Source organism: Cydia amplana, chromosome 6 (genome assembly GCF_948474715.1).
Source record: "Cydia amplana chromosome 6, ilCydAmpl1.1, whole genome shotgun sequence".
In the NCBI taxonomy this organism is placed as follows: domain Eukaryota; kingdom Metazoa; phylum Arthropoda; class Insecta; order Lepidoptera; family Tortricidae; genus Cydia; species Cydia amplana.
The window spans coordinates 19,871,851-19,894,242 of NC_086074.1; the positions used below are offsets into that span (position 1 = coordinate 19,871,851).

General features: G+C 39.7%; 1 protein-coding gene across 1 annotated transcript; it reads left to right on the plus strand.

The window, feature by feature from the left end:
• Nucleotides 1-712: 712 nt before the first annotated feature.
• Nucleotides 713-22,148, plus strand: LOC134649175 (BTB/POZ domain-containing protein 9). Its single transcript, XM_063503890.1, has 15 exons — nt 713-895; nt 1,920-2,021; nt 8,176-8,339; nt 8,966-9,029; nt 9,404-9,560; nt 10,595-10,694; nt 12,650-12,778; nt 13,053-13,212; nt 14,208-14,430; nt 15,185-15,344; nt 15,923-16,050; nt 17,186-17,425; nt 19,185-19,263; nt 19,969-20,098; nt 22,042-22,148. Exons 2-15 carry the CDS (start codon nt 1,949-1,951, stop codon nt 22,146-22,148), a joined length of 1,914 nt encoding a protein of 637 aa, XP_063359960.1. The 5' UTR covers nt 713-895; nt 1,920-1,948.
• The last annotated feature ends 244 nt before the right edge of the window (nt 22,149-22,392 follow it).

The window sequence follows — 22,392 nt, forward strand, 5'->3', positions numbered from 1 at the left end:
GGCAATAATGTACAACCCAATAATTCGCGTCCAAAAAAGTGGACGCCAATTATTGGGCTGTACATTCCTGGGTTGAGCATTAACCGGACTCAGAAGTAATATTTCTGACAACATAGCCAAAATTACTTAATTCGTTAGGTTGGTATTTGCAAAATGTCTGACCAATAACAAGAAGGCATTTCCGTGACGAAGCTTTCGCGCCCGATTGTTCTAAATAAATTGTTGTAAATAAATAAAATAATATATAACCGAAAGTTCGTTTCAATGTTGTTGCTATGCTATTTATAGACTTGAAGTATCGAAAAATGATCTTTTGAAGTTTAAAGTGTAACTTTACTTTAATTGTTAGAATTATTGTCAACAATTATTTAGTAAATATAAATTCCTCAGAACTAAATTACAATATTTGGTACATCAATGACCGGATATCCGATTTCCACCATGCCTTTCCTTTTCCCGCTGTAGTAGAAGAAAATAAAAATAAAAAAAAGAATGAAAAGTTTTTGTTATTCAGCTTAATTTGGGATATTATATTTCTGATACTCGGATTAATAAATTGATGCAAATTATTAACACATTTTTATTGTAAATTATTTTTTTCTTAAAAACAGAGCAGATTGAGTAATGTTTTAAAACGCTTTGAGTTGAAAGCCATCACCGCATCAACCACATCGTCCTCCATCAGTTGCTTAAACAGCTGTGTAATGTCAGGAATGTCAACTGCGCTGTTTGCGTTTTTCTGCAATATTATTTTGTAATGAGGAAAATAGTTTTCGTTACAGTTAAATGAAATAAATATATGTGTTCCGTGCATGTTAAAACATAAATATAATAAATCTGTTGTTAAAAGGAGCAAAACTTTCTAACAGCTTCAAGGAATACCGTGACATCATTTGTGAGTGCAATACTATTTCTACATAGTAAACACTAATACTTATTCATCTATCAAGCTTACCTTTGCAATATCCTCGTAAATGACTAAACTATCAATTTTCTATTCTACATTTGATGTTAGAATTGTGATAGCATTGGTCTATTGGTAATTATCATTTGATATGTATAATTCAAATTCATACAATCTTCTTACTTAATGTTTTTGTTGTATTTTTTGCTTGAATATGTGCATCAGATAATTGTTAATTGAGTTTTTACCACTTATTGATATATACCAACCTAAGAGGTTTTAGATATAAATAAATAAAGTTTGTATTGTATTAATCATACTTTTATCAGAAATAAATTCACATAATATTTATTTTATTCATCATTATCATTATATGCATGTAGGATGTTACTATAATAATATGGTGTTAAATGTAAGGTATTTGTGCAGAAATTGTAATTTATTAACTTAAGAAAGTTCTTCATAAGAGAACCTGATAATATCAACAAGATATTTTTAATAAAATGAAGGTTGTACTATAGGAACAACATATTACCTAAAATCTGAATCTGAAAGCCAAAACATTCAGAAAGGGATATTCATGAGGAGTTAGGGTTGCCAGATGGTCGGGATTGGGCGGGATTCTCCCGATTTCTAGCATGTGTTCCCGATTCCCAACAAAGTGCAAACTGTCCCCAAAAACAGCATGTTATAAAACAATAATTTCAAGTTCCGAACTGCCGTCGAGCGAGCGAGCGACCCGTGTCGAGCACGTCAGCGTTATAAAAATGTCTATGGGCAAAGCAGGTGACGTAGTGCCAATAATGTAAAATATCGTTTGTTTTAATACAATTACTTTAATTTGATTTTTGTTTTTTCCCGACTTAAGTCTCAAAATCCCGAAAAAAATATATTTTTTCCTGATAATAGTGCCTTTTGATCTGGCAACCCTATGAGGAGTGTTGCCAAGTGTAGGATGAAAAATCAGGTGTATTTTGGTAGTTCTAAATAATTCCCTAATTTATTTTGTTTGTAGCTCTAACAGTTGGCGGTTAGAGAGAGAAGATGAGTAGCCAGCACCAGTACATGACTGTGAACAACACGCCTAGCACGCGGGTTGGGGACATTGAACATATCAGTAAGTCAAATATAAGGTTACCAGATCCAAATTCTCAATTGTTTAAGCAATGTCATAATAAAAAAAAAATGCATGTACTGCCCCAAATTGGAATGCACAATTTTTGACACATAGTCAAATTTTGTGCCTGAAAATTTTGATATCCTGTAAAATTCAGGACAGTCTGGCATGCGCAACGGTTACGTTAAGACGCGTTCCTTTGTTTACATTTTTGTAATACCGATTTTTTTGTGTTTTGCTGAGAGGATTATAATTTGGAGTGTGTTTAAACTGATTATAATGACTTTAGTAGTGATAATACGTGGAAAACTAAGTTAATTATTAGTTTCTTCGAGTAAACACAAATAAGTGGTTTTGTCGATCTACCCTCAATTTGTGATTATGAGTGATTCGGGTGAGGAGTCGGCCCCGCAGCCGGCCTCGGGTCCCGAGATGTCCCCAGAATCAATTAGGAAGGTTATCATGGGCTCCGAGGGCTCCTCTCCTCAAGAAGAAGGTGCAATGGACTTGCAATGGGATGACGGAGATATGAATGTCGGTAAACAACGCGTCGCGGAGCCCGAGCTAGACGAGCAACGAGGCGATAAGCGACGGTTAGAGGGGGAGGAAGGTGTTGATGATGATGGGTTTACGGTCGTAAATAGGCATAAACGTAGAGATGTACGTCCCTCCCCCCCTTCGACTAGTCCTCTACCGAAGTCTGACGATTTTGACGAAATTATCTATGAGGTTTCAGTTAGCTCCAAAAACGTTCTTCCAAAACAATTGGGATTTGCAAAGATATTGTTGAGTCATAATGTGCAGGGCGTCTTAAGAGTAAAATATAGGAGTCCTTTCAAATTACTGATCAGATTTAATACCAATACTAACGCAAACAGTTTCTTGGACAGTGAAGTTGTGAAGAAATATGAGTGGATTTGTAGAAATACTAACGAGTTGCCATTCTGTTACGGGGTAGTCAGAGATATAGATTTTGATGTTGATGAAAAGGACCTAAAAGAAATTTTTGTGTGTGATACAGATACAGAGATTTTATCCGTCAAACGTTTAAACAAAAGAGATGAGCAGGGTAAGTGGGTAAAGTGTGAAACCGTACGTATTTGTTTTCGAGGGTCAATCATGCCCAATTATGTAAAGGCGTATGGATGTCGTATGGCGGTAGAATCGTATAAGTACCCAGTCACGCAATGTTCGAAATGTTGGCGATTTGGCCATGTCAGTAATTTTTGTCCATCCAAGGTACAAATCTGTCCTAAATGCGGAGAAAAACATGAAAATTGTGAAACAAAGAAATTCCAATGCGTGAACTGCAAAGGGAACCATTTATCCTTGATGAAAAGTTTATGTCCCGCGTTTCTAAAAGAGAGATCCATTCGCATATTCATGGGGCAAAATAATTGCACATATAAAGTAGCATTAAAGAAAATTAATGACGAAAAAAAACAGAATATTGATGTAAGCAGTGGCTTCCAGGCGAGAGAAACTCTGCTACTGAATCCGAATCCTCCAGTATTGTCAACCGGGGAAACCTCGAAGCCTGCTTATAGAGATATATGTGTTGGGGCTTCAGTTAGTAATTTTAATACCCAAGAACAGCATCCTGAAAGCGAATTAGAAGAAAGTGAACCTCAAACTAAAAATATGGCAAGCAAAAATAAAAAGCAAAGTGACAAAAGGCGCCGAGAATCGAGGAGAAGAAAGAAACATAATATGAGTGCCGATGAATCATCCGAAACAGAAAGTACCCGTCCTCCAGGTCCTCCAATTGAAGTAGTCCCCGTTCAGCAATCTCGAAGAACTCGTCAAGAAAGAAAGTCCTTAATAGATAGGTTTTTAGACAAGATAAAGGAAGCAATGTCATGCGAGGGAGATCTTGAAAATAAAATTAAGGTATTTATGGAATTTATCTGGAGTGAGGTTAAGAATTTTGTTCAGAAATATTTTACTATGGAGATGTTGTTAAAGCTATTTGGAAATTACAATAATGGACAGTAACACAATAAAAAAGGATTTGATAAGTATCTACCAATGGAATGCAAACAGTTTAAAACCTAAAGCTCGAGACTTTGAACTATTATTACTACAAGATAAAATCCATATGGCATTTGTGAGTGAGACTTGGCTGTCTACTGAAACTACTCTTAAATTTAATGGATATAACGTAGTAAGAGCAGACAGGTCCGATTCTTATGGTGGCCTGTGCGCCATCATACACAGATCAATAAAATTTTCACATAGACCTTACAATGTGACTAATTCTCAAATGCAAGTTATGATTATAGAAATATTTAATATTCCTGGCCTTAAACATATTATATCGATATATTGCCCTCCCTCCGTAACCACTAATCAGCATGATTGGGACTCAATCTTCAGTTCTGTTAAATTAGAGTGTCTAATATTAGGTGATATGAATGCTCATCACGCCCTATGGTCATGTAAATCCGGTCGGAGAGGAGAGGCGGTGTACAAGGCTATGTTTGAAAATGATTTCGTGTGTCTAAACGATGGTTCACACACACGCATTAAATGGGTTAATGGCAGCCTGCAGACATCTTCACCTGACATCTCATTCGCTTCAACGGACATTGCTACCAATGTTAGCTGGCAGACTTGTAATGAAAATTTAGGTAGTGACCATGTGATAGTGAAAATGAACTGTGGTTATATTCGATCTAAAATGTTTACCAAGAAGAGGAATTATAAAGAGGCTAACTGGGCAGAGTACAATAAAGAAGCAGATACAGTGTTTGATGTTTCAGTGAGTGATGACGTGGACGTTCAAACTAGTTATGATATATTTATGAAAAACATCCAATCATTAGCTGATAAACACATCCCCTGGATCAAAACAAGTGAAGACCCTGCATCAAAATTTCGACCTAAACATTATTGGAATTCAGAAATATCCAAAGCTGTAGCAGAAAGACGTCTAGCCCTGGCAAAGGTGCGACGTAATCCTACTCCATCAAACCTTTCTTGCTGGCAAACCAGGGTGTCAAAAGCAAATGAACTAATAAAAAGGGCTAGCTCGAAAGCGTGGAAAGATTTCTGTACGAGTATTGACCATGAGTCATCAGCTACTATCATGTGGAGGAAAATAAGATGGATGAAGGGAACCTCGGGAGGGCGTGCTGGAGTTGATCCCGACAACGCCAGGAGTCTGCTTCACTCGTTGACCCCGGATAGTGTTGCTGAACCGGACCCGTCCTTTTCTAGTGTACAATCTTCTGTGTTAGAAATCCCAATTACTCTCCCTGAATTACTTAATTGTTTAAAAAAGAAGGATACTTCTCCAGGAGTTGATAATATATCTTACTCTATGATTTTTAATCTTTCAAACAATGGTAAATTAATGCTGTTAAAAATATTTAATCTGATAATTCAGACCGGGGTTGTTCCGGATCAGTGGAGAGATGTCCAAATAGTTCCTATACTTAAGCCGGGGAGGGACCCCGGCTTACCATCTTCTTTACGTCCGATTTCTTTGATGTCTTGTCCATGTAAAATTCTACACTTGATTCTTATGAAGAGAATTGAATGGTTTGTGGAAAGTCGGGGTCTCCTTCCCAGCTCATCGACTGGCTTCAGACGTTGTCAGTCTTGTTTGGATAATTTAGCTTTACTTACATCTGATATTCAGCAAGGATTTGGTAAAAAACAACCTACTGTGGCTTGTTTTATTGACATCGATAATGCATATAATAACATAAATATTAGCTCATTAATCAACATTTTACAAAACATAAGCATAGGTAATAAGATATGTAAATATCTATGGAATTTCCTTTCTAATAGGCGTTGTAGAATTATTCTGAATGGTGGAGGTAACCCTTTAATTAGACATACACACCGAGGATTAGCCCAAGGAGATCCCATTTCTCCTCTTTTATTTAATATCGCAACCTTGGAAATAGGTAATAGTATTAATAATATTTGTATCTCACAATATGCCGATGATTTCGTGTTGTATAAAACTGTGGAAAGAGGGCGCACTTCAGATACAGTTAGTGATCTTCAACTCTCTATTGACTGTTTGATTGGATGTCTAGAGAGAGTTGGCTTGTATCTGTCTGAGAATAAATCAAAAGTTTGTGTTTTTAAAAGATCACGAAAAGATGTTAATGTTAATATAGTTGTTAGTGGCAAGTCTCTCGAGGTGGTTCGTAGAGTTAAGTATTTAGGATTATGGTTGGATTCATCCTTGATATGGGGGCTCCATATAAAAGAGCTGTGTGAAAGAAATTACAAACATATTAATATTTTAAAGGTTCTAGCGGGAAGGTCTTGGGGAGTTCATCCTAAACATCTCAGGCGCTTCTATATATCTCTCTTAAGAAGTCGCCTGGACTATGGTAGTTTTATTTATGGAAGTTGTGCTATTTCTCATTTAAAGAAATTAGATATTTTACAAAATAGAGCTCTGCGTGTGTGCGGAGGCTTCATACGCAGCACTCCTGTTATAGCTATGGAAAGTGAACTCTCCATTCCTCCTCTGGTTGTGCGTCGTTATTGGTTGGGTTGTAGATTTTTACTAAGAATAAGATCAAGATCAAACAGCCCCATTGTTTCTGCGTTACAGAGCATTTTGGCTAAGCGTAATCTATTTTCTGATAAAAAATTTCCTTTGTTAGCTAACATTTATGATGAATGGAAAGATTTACCTGTGCATCACTGTGACAAATTGGATATGTACTCTTTGAACACTTGGGTGTCCTCAGTCGACACCAGGTCATGTATATTGGATAGCATTGAATATATTGATGTCCCTAAGCGGCATCAACAGAATGAGGCGTTGAGAAATTCTACATTGAGAGTGCTTACTGAGCAGTATATCCAATTTTATAAATTATACACTGATGGTTCGAAGAGTGTACAAGGTGTTGGAGCAGCTCTGTTTGATCCTCAGTGCAATGTTTCACTCATGTGGAAGCTGCATGATGACGCGTGCGTTATGCGAGCTGAACTTGTAGCTATTAAAGAAGCTTTGTGTTATGCAAAGAATCTAGCTGATAATGCTCCAGTTGTAATATTATCTGACTCAAAGAGTGCACTTCAACACCTTAATAGTTGTGTTTATGGACAAAGAGGCATGCCTGTCGCATATGAAGCTCTCCAGTTGATTCATGAGTTTATTTGTGATGAAAAGGTTGTCAAAATACAGTGGGTTCCTTCCCACGTAGGGTTGGCAGGAAACGAGGCAGTAGATAAGCTTGCCAAAACCGCTGTAATGGATGGCTCTGTAGTAGATTCTATACCATATTCGAGTGAAGTAATTCCCAGAATTAAAAAAAGATGTTTACAAAAATGGGAATACCATTTCGGAGAAAAAGCTTTATCAAGGGGTGTAGGAATCTGGTACAGAACAATCCAAGCTAGGCCCTTGTGGATACCCTGGTTTGATTCTGCCAACCTTGCTAGAAAAGTGTTAGTCTCGGCTTTCCGAGTCCGGTCCGGACACATTCCTGCAAACAAGTTTCTGTGTACGATGGGTGTTAAACCGTCACCACTGTGTCTAGACTGCCAGAAGACTGATGACGTGTATCACGTGTTGTTGGAGTGCGTCCGGAACACGGACTTGAGAAAAAGATTTTTTGGTAGTTTGGGCTCCATGCACAATGGACAGATCAATTGTTGGTTGGCAGAGCCTTTATCTGACAAAGCAATCAGTGTATACCACTTTATTGATCTCTCCCTTGAGTAGGGAACTATGTAAGCACCCATGAGGCTGACATGTTCACCTAGAGTGTTCAAAGCCTCAATAAAAATTAGATTAAAAAAAAAAAAAAAAAAAAAATTCAGGACATTTGGTCACCTTGGTCAAGGACCATATTTTTCTATTAAGTATGTTCTTTGTCAAGTACCATATTTTTCAATTATGCTTCTGTATGGTATACAGTTGAGGGAGCAATAGTGCATGGTTATCAATTATCATACTAATGTGGTTTTTGGATGCTGCCGAAATTATCTGAACAATGAAATGTAAATTTTGTATTACCCACGTAATCCACAAATTGCAGATTTTAAAAAGCTACACAGAGCAAGTTATAGGTACTCACAGACAGATATTTCTTTTCAACTTTCCTCTTTGCACATATACGTTTATTTAGTGTAATCAATTTTAAGCAAATAAATTAATCATTCCCACTTTCAGGCCATCTCTCTGAACACATAGGCTCACTATGCCTCTCCTCCGAATACTCGGATGTGACCCTGATCGTGGAAGGTCAGAGGATCCCCGCCCACAAGGTCATCCTGGCTGCCAGCAGCGACTACTTCCGCGCGCTGCTGTACGGCGGCATGAGGGAGGCCAACCAGGTAATGACGATTATGACTAGACAAGCTTTAGGGTAAAACAAAAATATTGTTTTGCCAATCCGCAACAGAATAACATGCTAGTCAGTGCTAACCAGCAATACTTAAACATTTGAGTATCTGTTTAATACAATTATGAATTAATATAGTCACTGTGTGACAAAACCCCTTAAAAATATAATAAAGATTTTAAAAACACCCTCCCACCGTGAAAAGAAATTCTACTGTATCTTACTGTAAAGCTTACTGTATCTGTATGAACAGCATTAACTGGTAACTCCTTAAGTTTTATGATTCTCCTGCATAAAAAAAAGAAATAACCGACAAGTGCGAGTTGGAGTCGCTCACCAAGGGCTCTGTACTTTTTAGTATTTGTTGTTATAGCGGCAATAGAAATACATAATCTGAAAATAAAATTTAAAAACTAATAAAATTAGTAAAATTTCAACTGTCTAGCTATCACGGTTCATGAGATACAGACTGGTGATATACAGAGGGCCAGTTGAGTCTTAGTAATAGGGTCCCGTTTTTCCCTTTGGATACGGCACCCTGAAAATATCTTTAAGGGTGGCATCTCTGACATCTCTCTCACTATGCTTTCATCCAACTTACCTCATTTAATTTTTCAGGCTGAGGTAGAGCTACAAGCACCACTTCAGGCCTTCAAGGCACTGCTTCGCTATGTATACTCAGGTTTGTGAATCATAATGCTTAATTATTATTAACTTTCAAGCATTTTGACACGTGAAATAGTCACTTCTTTTTTTTATAAACTTCCTGGCTGTTACTCCCTGCAATTTTGCACAGTATGAACAAATCATTTGCCAATGTCGGTGTTGACTTTCACACTCACTACTCGCTTGTTCTTTTACAAACTGAATGTGCGGATTGATGGTGTCCATATTAAATAAATATAAACGTATGAAATGAAATAAAAAATCCTAATCTTCTACTCTTTTTGAGGTTATAATACTAACATAAGAAAAATGTAGTATAAGTATTTTTTTGCCCAAGCGGGTGTTGATAATTAATAAATTAGAATTAGAATATATACCGATCTGTTTCAGGCCACATGGGGCTCTCAAACCTCCGCGAAGACACAGTCCTGGACATGTTAGGGCTGGCCCACCAGTTCGACTTCCAGGAGCTAGAGGCAGCCATATCGGACTACTTGCGACAGGTGTTAGCGCTGCGCAACGTGTGCTCTGTACTGGATGCCGCCAGGTAGGTACAGGTAGTCTCCTAACCTAAAATGTATTCGGTGGACGACGCAAAAGTTGCTTCCATTAATGTGCGGCTCTGATGAAATAGTACATTACTGCAGAGGCCGGGAAGTAAGGGATTGCAGGACGAGATTGCGGTAGACGCGGTGCGGATAAAGCGAGTCTTGCAATCCCTGTTCCGGCCAAGGATTGTATAGTGCTTTTCTCAAACATTGTAAGAAAATAAAAATGTGAATTGCCGCCTTTTTTGTTTTTTAACTTGACATTTGAAAAAGCTATTCGAGTACCATGTTTAACCGCTTATAAAGTAGTAGTATAGTACTTTTTTTTGACACGTCAAATATAGCTTCTATCCGACAAAGAGCAACCGGCCGCCCGTATTTCTAGCGAGGACCGATTGACTCAACAAATGATACAACACAATAAAAAAAATATCGCAAGCATGCTTATGCCGGCTACACACGTAACTATAAATCGTAGCGATTAATCTGTGCAGTCCGATTTACGCAGTTTTATCTACAGTGTGTATGACAAATCGTTGTCGATTATCGTAACGATTTGTCATACACACGGTAGATAAAACTGCGCAAATCGGACTGCACAGATTAATCGCTACGATTTATAGTTAACGTGTGTACTTGTGTAGCCGGGTTTACAGAGAGAGTGGTCGTTGGCTGTATGTAATATTTCCTCTGTCAGTCTAATCTTAGTGAGCAAATTTAAAAAGTTAGAGCACCGGACAATAATGTACGTTTCATACTAACTCCCTACATTTGGCCTAGGTCAAGAAGTAATGTAAGGAGCCATAAATGAGCAACTTCATGTCTTCATTTCGTGACATTAACGCATACATTTTGGAGTATGTTTGAGAAAACTATATTTTATCTTCACAACAAAAACTAGTTTGGATCTAACTTGTATCTGGATACCCTTGTCGCATATTAACTCTGATTTTGACGTTGATTGTTGAATTTTCTTCAAACGTTTCTCTATACATAGCTCTGTTTGCTAATAAAATGTTTTTTCCTGTTGCAGACTCTACGGCCTAGACGCGTTGATGGACTACTGTTACAACTTCTTAGACAGGAATGCCACAGAGGTCCTTCAACATGACTCCTTCTTACAGTTATCTGTTGTAAGTATTTTTTCTGTCAAAAACTTAATTATTATACAAGCTTTTATCGCTAAAGCTTTGGATTCCTCCGAAAACGGTGCCGTAAAGCTTTGGATTCCTCCGAAAACGGTGCCGTCATATTACGGCCGCTATATAGCGTTGACTGACGTCACTTGAACGTTGTCTATGTAAACAAGATGGCGCGGTTTCCTAGACGGCGTTACGTTACGTTGATTGTCAACGTAACGTAAGATGACGGCCGTCATGACGGTGTGGATAGTTTCGTGAACGTTTTATTAGATAGCGGTGACGCCATTTTGAATAAATGACACGAGATTTGAATAAATGATTCCGTACTACGATTATTTTCCTCTTCTGATGATATTTCATCCTCCAAGTAAATTATAGATGATCAAGCAAATCTTGTTAGTAGGAAAAGGCGCGAAATTCAAATTTTCTATGGGACGTTGTCCCATCGCGCCTACATTTTCAAATTTGCCGCTTTGACCTTGGTGGATGACGGTGTGTTATGACGCCGTGGTACTTTCCACGTGTCGCCACCGTAAAGACGGCCGTCTTTTGCGGCCGCTATATGACGGCCGTCATATGACGGCACCGTTTTCGGAGGAATCCAAAGCTTTATATGACGGCCGCTATATAGCGTTGAATGACGTCACTAGAACGTTGTCTATGTAAACAAGATGGCGCGGTTTCCTAGACGGCGTTACGTTACGTTGATTGTCAACGTAACGTAAGATGACGGCCGTCATGACGGTGTCGATAGTTTCGTGAACGTTTTATTAGATAGCGGTGACGCCATTTTGAATAAATGACACGAGATTTGAATAAATGATTCCGTACTACGATTATTTTCCTCTTCTGATGATATTTCATCCTCCAAGTAAATTATAGATGATCAAGCAAATCTTGTTAGTAGGAAAAGGCGCGAAATTCAAATTTTCTATGGGACGTTGTCCCATCGCGCCTACATTTTCAAATTTGCCGCTTTGACCTTGGTGGATGACGGTGTGTTATGACGCCGTGGTACTTTCCACGTGTCGCCACCGTAAAGACGGCCGTCTTTTGCGGCCGCTATATGACGGCCGTCATATGACGGCACCGTTTTCGGAGGAATCCAAAGCTTTATATGACGGCCGCTATATAGCGTTGAATGACGTCACTAGAACGTTGTCTATGTAAACAAGATGGCGCGGTTTCCTAGACGGCGTTACGTTACGTTGATTGTCAACGTAACGTAAGATGACGGCCGTCATGACGGTGTCGATAGTTTCGTGAACGTTTTATTAGATAGCGGTGACGCCATTTTGAATAAATGACACGAGATTTGAATAAATGATTCCGTACTACGATTATTTTCCTCTTCTGATGTTATTTCATCCTCCAAGTAAATTATAGATGATCAAGTAAATCTTGTCAGTAGGAAAAGGCGCGAAATTCAAATGTTCTATGGGACGTTATCCCTTCGCGCCTACATTTTTCAAATTTGCCGCTTTGACTTTGGTGGCTGACGGTGTGTTATGACGCCGTGGTACTTTCCACATGTCGTCACCGTAAAGACGGCCGTTTTTTGCGGCCGCTATAGGCGCTATATCACGGCCGTCATATTACGGCACAACAACATTGGAGGCGACTATTACCAGCCCTAACTCATTTTTAACAGTTTTTAAGTTGCCACCATTGCTCCATTTTTTTGCTAATCAAAATTGACCTTTATCACAATATATTAGCATGTCATATTGAGTTATTGTAATGTTGGCATTATTTTAAATTTAATCAAAACGAGATGCGATGCTCTACATAGTCTAGTTTGACTTTTTACGGTCACACTTATGTATTTAACGAATAAGTTAGTCGACACGGGTCCTGTGATTGTACTAGTGACGCCCCTATGCAGAGTTTTGCGTATTATTCCCTATTGCAAAGTGTATTATTTTAAACATTTGTTGTTATAACAGGAGGCAATGCAAGGTCTTCTAGAGCGTGATTCATTCTTCGCGCCCGAGGTGGACATTTTCAAGGCGGTCTGCAACTGGTTCGAGGCCAACCAGCAATGGGTCAAGTCTGAGAGCGGACAGGCACAAGTGGTAATTAAGAAACCACTTGCTATGTTACTAAATTAGACTGCCAGATGCCGCAACCAACCCAGTGGTCTCTATGTGGGGTATACATAGAGACCACTGGCACATTTTTGTCAGTACAATAAGTACACAAATTTCGCATTTTTCTCCTTACCTTATTTGGTTTTTGTTTATGAAATAAGCGACACATGTAGACTTTTAATTACGTTGACTTTGAAATTTAAACTCTCCTTGAGGTGTTGAAAAATGAACATTCAAAATTAGTCTCTATTCCCAACAGGAGAAGATCCTAAAATGCGTGCGTCTTACTCTCATGAGTCTTGAAGAACTACTGCGAGTGGTGCGACCATTCGCGCCTGTAACCCCCGACATGTTGCTTGACGCCATCCACGATAAGACTCGAACCCGCAGCACAGACTTACGCCATCGTGGATTATTACGTAAGTCCTTATATAAAGCCTAACTTCAGTCGGTAAGAAATTCTTTTTTGTACGTGTTTTTGGGTGGGCATCAATCTTTAGTCCACCAACGGAGCGGCAGCTGACTTTTACAAGTTGTCATTATACATCTCGCTTAGCCACCTTTTGTGTTTTCTCAAGAACGTTATTATACAAATTTATTGCTAACTTACGGTCAGTCAGATATGTCTAAGGGCTCATTTAGACGGCGCGCGAACTCGTATACGATTTTAGTGACATTGCGGACCATTGAGGTTACATAAATTCAGCCAATCGATCAAACGACGCAATGTAATCAAACTCGCATGCGAGTTCTCGCCCCGTCTAAATGAGCTCTAAGGCTAAGGTATTGGCCTACGGTATATAGGTAGAGTATGTATCTATTTTTAGGGTTCCGTAGCCAAATGGCAAAAAACGGAACCCTTATGGATTCGTCATGTCTGTCTGTCTGTCTGTCCGTCTGTCAGTCTGTCTGTCCGTCCGTATGTCACAGCCACTTTTTTCCGAAACTATAAGAACTATACTGTTGAAACTTGGTAAGTAGATGTATTCTGTGAACCGCATTAAGATTCTCATAGAAAAATAGAAAAAAAAACAATAAATTTTGGGGGTACCCCATACTTACAACTGAAAGTCAAAAAAATTTTTTTCATCAAACCCATACGTGTGGGGTATCTATGGATAGGTCTTCAAAAATGATATTGAGGTTTCTAATATCATTTTTTTCTAAACTGAATAGTTTGCGCGAGAGACGCTTCCAAAGTGGTAAAATGTGTGTCCCCCCCCCTGTAACTTCTAAAATAAGAGAATGATAAAACTAAAAAAATATATGATGTACATTACCATGCAAACTTCCACCAAAAATTGTTTTGAACGAAATCTAGTAAGTAGTTTTTTTTTAATACGTCAAAATCCCCTAAATACGGAACCCTTCATGGACGAGTCCGACTCGCACTTGGCCGCTTTTTTTCTTACAGTTCCCGAAGAAAACGTGGCAACACTGAAACGAGGGGCTCGCGTCATAGCCGGCGACATGCGCTCAGCGCTCCTAGACGGCGACTGCGAGAACTACGACATGGAGCGAGGGTACACCCGGCATACCATCAGCGACGATCCCAACAACCCGGGGATACTGGTTCGACTCCCGGCCCCGACCATCCTGAACCATCTGAGGCTGCTACTGTGGGACAGGGACAACAGGTAGCTTGCATCATTATAATCTTCGACGAGTCGCTGTAGAACTACTTATATTATAAGAGTATCAGTCAGATCAGAGGTCCCCAACCATTTTTTGTCGAGCTCTTGGTGACACAAAATTGCTTTACCCGCTTTAATTCATTATTATTGTTTTTAAGGTTCCGTATTCAAAGGGTAAAAACGGAACCCTATTACTAAGACTCCGCTGTCCGTCCGTCCGTCCGTCTGTCACCAGGCTGTATCTCACGAACCGTGATAGCTAGACAGTTGAAATTTTCACAGATGATGTATTTCTATTGCCGCTATAACAACAACTACTAAAAACAGAATAAAATAAAGATTTAAGTGGGGCTCCCGTACAACATGTTTTTTTGACCGAAGTTAAGCAACGTCGGGCGGGGTCAGTACTTGGATGGGTGACCGTTTTTTTGCTTGTTTTGCTCTATTTTTTGTTGATGGTGCGGAACCCTCCGTGCGCGAGTCCGACTCGCACTTGGCCGGTTTTTTCGTTATACGCAAATTTTCCGCTCCCTTGCCATTACAGCATTTTGGGGGCGGGCTTCACGGCTCGAAAACTATTGAGTAAAATACTAGTAGTAGGCTCCTGCAATGCGATCGAAACCAGAAGTTTATCAGCTGGTTACTTGTGAAACCTTATTGCATTCACAGCTTAAACAATAATCACTTTTTGGAATATTGGGAAGAACGTATAAAATGCATGTGAACATTTAGGGTAACAGCCTGTTACTTGTCACAGATCATACGCATACTTCATAGAAGTATCAGTGGACCAGAAAGACTGGGTGCGAGTGATCGACCACAGCAAGTACTACTGTCGCTCCTGGCAGAACCTGTACTTCCCGGCCAGAGTGGTCCAGTACATCAAGATAGTAGGCACCAGCAATACTGTCAACAAGGTAGGTTAGGTAGTAGGTATATAGTACAGTAGCTTGGAGTATAGGTTTATATCCTTCCGGCTCCGCCACTACATGTTCCTGTAACTGAGATTAATCTACTGTTACAAAATATCAAGAAGTAAGCATGCAAGTAAAATAAGGAAATGTTGTGTTATCAATAGAAAAAAAAAATCAAAACTCTATTCTCTTTTATTATTGTAAAATGGCCTGTAGTTTTTTAATAATTTAAATTGTGGGTCATTTTGACACGACACTTTTTTTTTTCTTTTTTTATTATGACAACAAACAGTCATTACATCAAAAGATACAATGGATGGACTACTAGAAGACAAACAGTGCCGATTTTTTTTACAGTGATATTGTAGAAACATTATAGGAGTTGATACTGAGTGGTAGAGAGGAAATCATCGTGCAACCCAACAGACGGGTTTACAACATTTCAACTGATAATCTGTCTCTTTGTGTACATACATATATGTATATGATATATTTAGGAAACCTTTCACTGTCAGATAAGTTGTTTTTTGAATAGAAACACCACGGTACAGAAAAAGTCATTACCACGTGTTTTTTTTTAGGTTTTTCACGCAGTGGCCCTAGAAGCAATGCACACAGCGCGCGTGCCTCCACTCAGCAACGGCCTCGTGCGGCCTCTACACAACGTGGCTACCGTCGAGTTGTCCGCCGTCGTCATTGAGGGCATCAGGTCAGTCTGATACTATCATATTTAAAACTTTCCAGTTTAAAACGTCGGTAAATGAAAGTAATACAATAAATTTCGCGATAGACCCGTCTATAAATGTGCAGTCACATACTATCATCATTTATAAGCGTAAGCATCATATTCAAGCGATAATGAGGCAGATAGCCGAGTTTCGATTTCGCGCTTCCTACCGCCTACCGGCCCTTTGTAAACAAACCGCCTTGATGTATCAATGTCATATTTTATAGTTGTGAAAACTTGTCAAAAGCAGTTTAAGGCACAGTATGTGTAAGTTACTCTAAAGCCCCGTCTCCATATTGCGCGGCAAGCTATCGAACATTGGCTCGCGAGGCAGCCGCGCGCAATCGATACCGGGCTGGCTCGCGAGCCAACTCGATCATTCGCTCGTTCGAACGCGGCTCGCGACGAACCATTCATTGTCGGTGTTTCGGCGCGCGGCAAAGGAATGTTCGCGCGCAGTTGGGACGGATATGTACATATTTCAGTTGGCTCGCGAGCGCGGCAGCGGACATGGATAATGAAAAGTGTTGTACTTTAATTAAATTATACGGAACTAAACAGTTTCTATGGAATAGTAAATATAGTGATTATCGCAACAGATCATTAAGAAGTGATGCATGGAATGAATGCTTTTAAAAGTTCGTAATCTTCTGATGTCATTCTTGTGAAATTTTGTAATGCATCAACTTCATATCTCATGTCTTCCATAAGTCTCACACCACCATGTAGTATTCTATTCATAAACATCTTTTTCATCCACCATCGAACTTTCCGTTTAGGTTTCTTGTGAATAATATGATAAATAATTATAAAAGCGGCAGCTGCACGACGGCGTACGTCCACGTTTCCCGAGTACAAACTGGTCGATCGTCGGATTCGTCGGCTCGCCTGCCGCGCGAGGCGGCCGCGCTATAGTTCAAGATGGCGCCGAACTTGGCTCGCGAGCCAAAATACAGGTTTGCCGCGGTCGAACATTGCTCGCGCGGCCGCCGCGGGATATCGAGACGCGGCTTAAGGTTTACGAAAGGCGCTAGTGCTGCATTCAGTGCAACATTACAGTAATACTCCCTTATGATTTAAACGAGGGTTTTACTTAGGAAACCTTTCTGATTCCCAGTCGGTCCCGCAACGCCCTGCTGAACGGCGACACGGAGCACTACGACTGGGAGCAGGGCTACACGTGCCACCAGCTGGGCTCGGGCGCCATCGTGGTGCAGCTGGCGCAGCCCTACCTGCTCGCCTCCGTCCGCCTGCTGCTGTGGGACTGCGACTACCGCCACTACTCCTACTACGTGGAGACCAGCGTCAACTACTGGGACTGGGAGACCGTCTGCGACCGCACCAGGGACACCGCCAGGTATACAAATACAAATACTCTTTATTGCACACCTCATTACAGAAAACAATACGGATAATACAGGAAGAAGAGGTTAAACAACAGGCGGTCTTATCGCTAAAAAGCGATCTCTTCCAGACAACCTTTAGGTAGCGGAAATTAATAAATTTATGTCATGTCAGTAGGTGTTTCATATTCAATATAAGAATTTTAGCACAGAAAAACACAATACAAAAACAGTATAACACAAATAAAAATAAAATAAAATAAGATACATACACATACACATATACATACACAAATACACACATATACATACACAAATATATATATATTTATTTATTTTAATCTTTATTGCACAATACATGAAGGTACAAATGGCGGACTAAAAGGCCTGTGCGCACCGGCTTGCGTGTGCGTGACGTGCACGTACGCGTGCGCTAAAATGTTGGAGCCGCACACGCACACGTCACGCAAGCGGTGTGCCGTCTCTCATAAGGATCTGTATACTACAACGCTGCACGCACACGTGCACGTCACGCACACGCAGCCGGTGTGCACAGGCCTTAATCCTTATCCTCGTGCCGCCCAATGTACAGTCACATGTTTCAATTTATGACCCATTTTCGTACCTTGTCACAGTGATAATCAATATGAAAGTCGCTAGAGACCCCATGCTGTTGTCACTGTGACAAAGTACAAAAATGGGTCATAAATTAAAACATGTGACTGTACATAAGGATGTACACTCAGTTTCGATGGAATGTCAACCATAATTAAAAACAAAGTAGGCATTTCACTTGTCTAGTAAAATTTTCGAACAAATGAAATTCAACCCAATTGAAAATACAACAAGATTCAAACTTGGCTTGGCTATAATTTTGTCTGGTGGGCGGCACGAGGTTAAGGCATTCTCTACCAGTCAACCAATGGGTCAAACCAGAAATATTAAGTGGGTGGGTCTTTTAAAGTAAATGAATTTGTAAACAAGACTATATAACTATGATAGGCTTGGTGGTTTTGTTATACCAAGCTTGTGACAAACAAGCATACATCCCTGGTAGTAAGTGGCAAAGGGAATTTGAAATAGAGGCGGATTGTCGAAGTAAATTTACTGCCACCTTTCGATAGAACGCCATTTGATCCTTATTCTTTCACTGATATGTGTCCATTTGTTAAATATCAAAAATTAACGCTATCTACTCGACACTAGGCCAAAGGTATGGTGCAATTTTTTCAAGCGATGGCGACTGTGGCTAGATCATTTACCATGACAGTAACTCTCTATACACTCTTTTCTCTTTGTATGTGGACATCGCAGCCTATAGAAATCATAGCCTTTGGTAACTTGGGAGGTGTAATGAGCGCGTTGCCGACCCTTTTGACCACCCGTACCTACACTTATTGAAATACACAGTACACACTCGTATTTTAGATCCGAAAATGACAGTACCATCGGCTAATTTACTAGCAGAGGGTTTTGTTCTAATCTAATACCTTTAAACGAGCAATTCTTGTTTATTTATTTATTTATATATATATATATATATATATATATATTTCGGGGATCTCGGAAACGGCTCTAACGATTTCGATGAAATTTGGTATATAGGGGTTTTCGAGGGCGAAAAATCGATCTAGCTAGGTCTTATCTCTGGGAAAACGCGCATTTCCGAGTTATTATATGTTTTCCGAGCGGTCACCCAGATATTATTGTTCTAAAATGAGAAATGCCAGACATTTTATACATGCATTGTTATTACATTTAAATTTGTTACAGATCGTGGCAAGTCATATATTTCTCTCCGCGACCAGTGTCTATCATCCGCGTCGTTGGAACCAACAACTCAGTTAACGAGGTACTTTAGAGGTTTTGCTATGAGGGTATTTTTATGGCTTTGGTAAAATGTTCGTACAGTCCGTATTAAATAGTGGCAGCCAAATATAACGTAATATAGCCTGTAAGTTAATACTAACAAATATGGACTGTAATTGTCCTAAAATATTTTTTTTTTTTATAAATACATCGTAATACATCTTTATTGCCATAGAAATAAGGATGTGCTTTGGTCGTCACTATTTGTTTGATGACTTAAACATGATCTAGACTCTAGAGATTGCATGTAAAACGGCACTTACAACGTTTTGGTGGCGTGGTATAGGCTCAGATTGCGACAATTTCATATATGGCTTCTCTATATGTAGTTATAATAATAACTAATGGCGTTATTCATAAACGGCTGCTAAATTAATCAGTTCATGATCGTAGTTTGTCCCTATCTGTCGTTATGCCATAGAGAGGGACAAACGATGATTATCAGCTGATTAGCTCAGCAGACCTTTATGAATAACGCTGTAAGTGTAAATGTTTATTGTTGGTGTTAAGCCCCGTCTCCATATCGCGCGGCAAACCATCGAGCATTGGCTCGCGCGCGCAATGGATACCGGGCTGCCGCGCGAGCCAACTCGATGCGCCCGGTATCCATTGCGCGCGGCTAGCCAACGCTCGATGGTTTGCCGCGCGATATGGAGACGGGGCTTTATAAGAGTGTTATGTGGTGCAGGTGTTCCACATGGTGCACCTGGAGTGTCCGGCGCAGGTGGAGGAGGCCGCCGGCGACCCGGCCGCCAAGAAGCCCCGCGCCGACACGCAGCCGCCCGAGCCCGCATCAGACAACACTCGTGACAATGCTGGTAACTTTCACTTATTTAATGGGCTGTATCTTTATAACGCAAGTCAAAACTTTATTGTGACAATTTTTATCATCCTTTGAAATTCATGTCAAATGAATTGCGATCGGATCACACTTAGGCACAGAATAAATAATAGTAAAAATGTAATAACTCCACGGCCGGCTTCGGCCACGGCGACTGCTGTCAACTCCGTTGCTAAATAATAGTACTAAGTACAGAAGACTCACTCTCTAACAAAACGCGTCTGTTACGATCAACACAAATATGGCCGCTAGGTGGCGACAACGCCACGCGCGGCTTATGCCTTTCCCCAAAAGTGGGGCCGAACGGATGTACTTTTAGCTACCTGTAACCAGAGATGGGCATCATTCGAATAAACTTTTATCGGAATAATCATTCGAATAAACAATAATTCACGATTTTTTTATTCGCGGATGATTCATTCGCGAATAAGTCATCCGCGGATGATTCATTCGCGAATAATTCATCCGCGGATGAATCATTCGACCACTTTTCAAATGACGAATGATTTATTCGTTATTTCATTCGAATAAATCCACGAAGAATATTTAAGTTTTTTGGCTTATTCCATTCAAATAAACAACACGAATAATAACACGTTTCATATGACTTGTTTTTAGTGTATATTTGTTCAGAAGTTAAAGATTGTTAAGGGTTAAAAGATAAGCGCAGGTAGTATGATAAAAAAAGGATTAGCGTGAACAATGAATTACTCACACACAAAGTTATAATATATTATATTATAGTAACTTTCTGGCTTGACCTAGAAAGAGATAGCTGTATAATAAAAGAGTCAGAACACCAAATTTTCTTAGCAGCTGTTTGCTTCAGAGCGAATCTCACAACGCATTTATATTTACAGTAACTATTTAGGTTGTTGTTGTTGCATTGCACATCACAGTTGCCAATCTTTCTAAACCGTGAAAAGTTAATAAGGTATACGAATAAACAAATTATTCGTGGCAATTCATTCGACGAATAAATTATTCGCGGATAAATTATTCGACGAATAATTTATTAAAATAAGAATAATCATCCGACATTTTTATTCGTCATTCGCGATAAATTTTGTTATTCTTATTTGTTATTCGTCATTCGAATAAATTATGCCCATCTCTGCCTGTAACAAAGTGACGAAATCGCGGAGTGAGACACGCCTGACTTAGGTAAAGTTCATCTAAGCTAATTTTTTACCGATTTGAATAGAACATAATTAACAGAGTGAGCAAGTCTCATTATAAACGTATTTTCATAGGAATTTGACAGTAATAATGACATTTTTTACACTTTGTCATCGTAAATGTCACGCAGAGTTATTTTGGCCCGACTCTAGACAGGTGGTGCGGCGTGTGGCAATGGCCTCGACTGATTTTATACCCCGTATATAGTTCGTTTTTTTAGCATTAGAAAGAACTTGAAATAAGGTAAGCGATTTTGACATGTTTTTTAATAAAAATGAAAACACTTTTTAAAAATCAATAACTATTACTTATGAAAGCAGAAGACTATAAAAGATCGTATTAGATTCATAATTGTTACATATTTACCGTAACTTATTTTTAAAACGTGTTTTTCAATTAAAAAACACATCAAGATTGTTTACCTTTTTTCTAATGCTAAAAATAACAAAGTATAGTCAATATAACTTGAATCTTAGTTCCCTAGCTTTTTGTGCGGATTATCTTGTTACATATTTCCTTTCGTTCTGAATTGTTAAAGATTAGTTCTCAATGACCATTGGGAATCCTAGAAAAATATTAGTAAAGTGTCATTCTATGGAAATTGCTAACTATGTAAACAAATATTGATATTGAAATTGCCTCTGAATGATGAATTTACTAGTGACTTTTGTTTACATAGCAAGTACCATAGAATGACATTTTACTAGTATAGACAATATCGTAAACGTGAATGACGTCCAGCCCCCGCCCCCGCCGCGGCCGTCCCCCGCGCCGCGTCCCCGCCCCCGGCGCCCGCGCTGCCGCCCGCCGAGACCGCCACCGAGGCCGAGGAGCGGTACGACGACTGAACACTGAACAACACCGGTATGGTTAGTATAGCCACAGTACAAGAACAGTAGTGAATCTTCATAGAAATGTGCCGCTGCCGGCTTGAATGTGTGCGTGCGCGCCGGGCGCCGTGTACGCACGCGCTGCCACGCACACATTCGCATAATATACGGGGGCATACGGTGGCGGCAGTGTGGGCCGTACCGCGACTGTGATCGCGCGCATTCGACTACGCTCGCATTTGCCTGCTCTTACCGGCCTAAA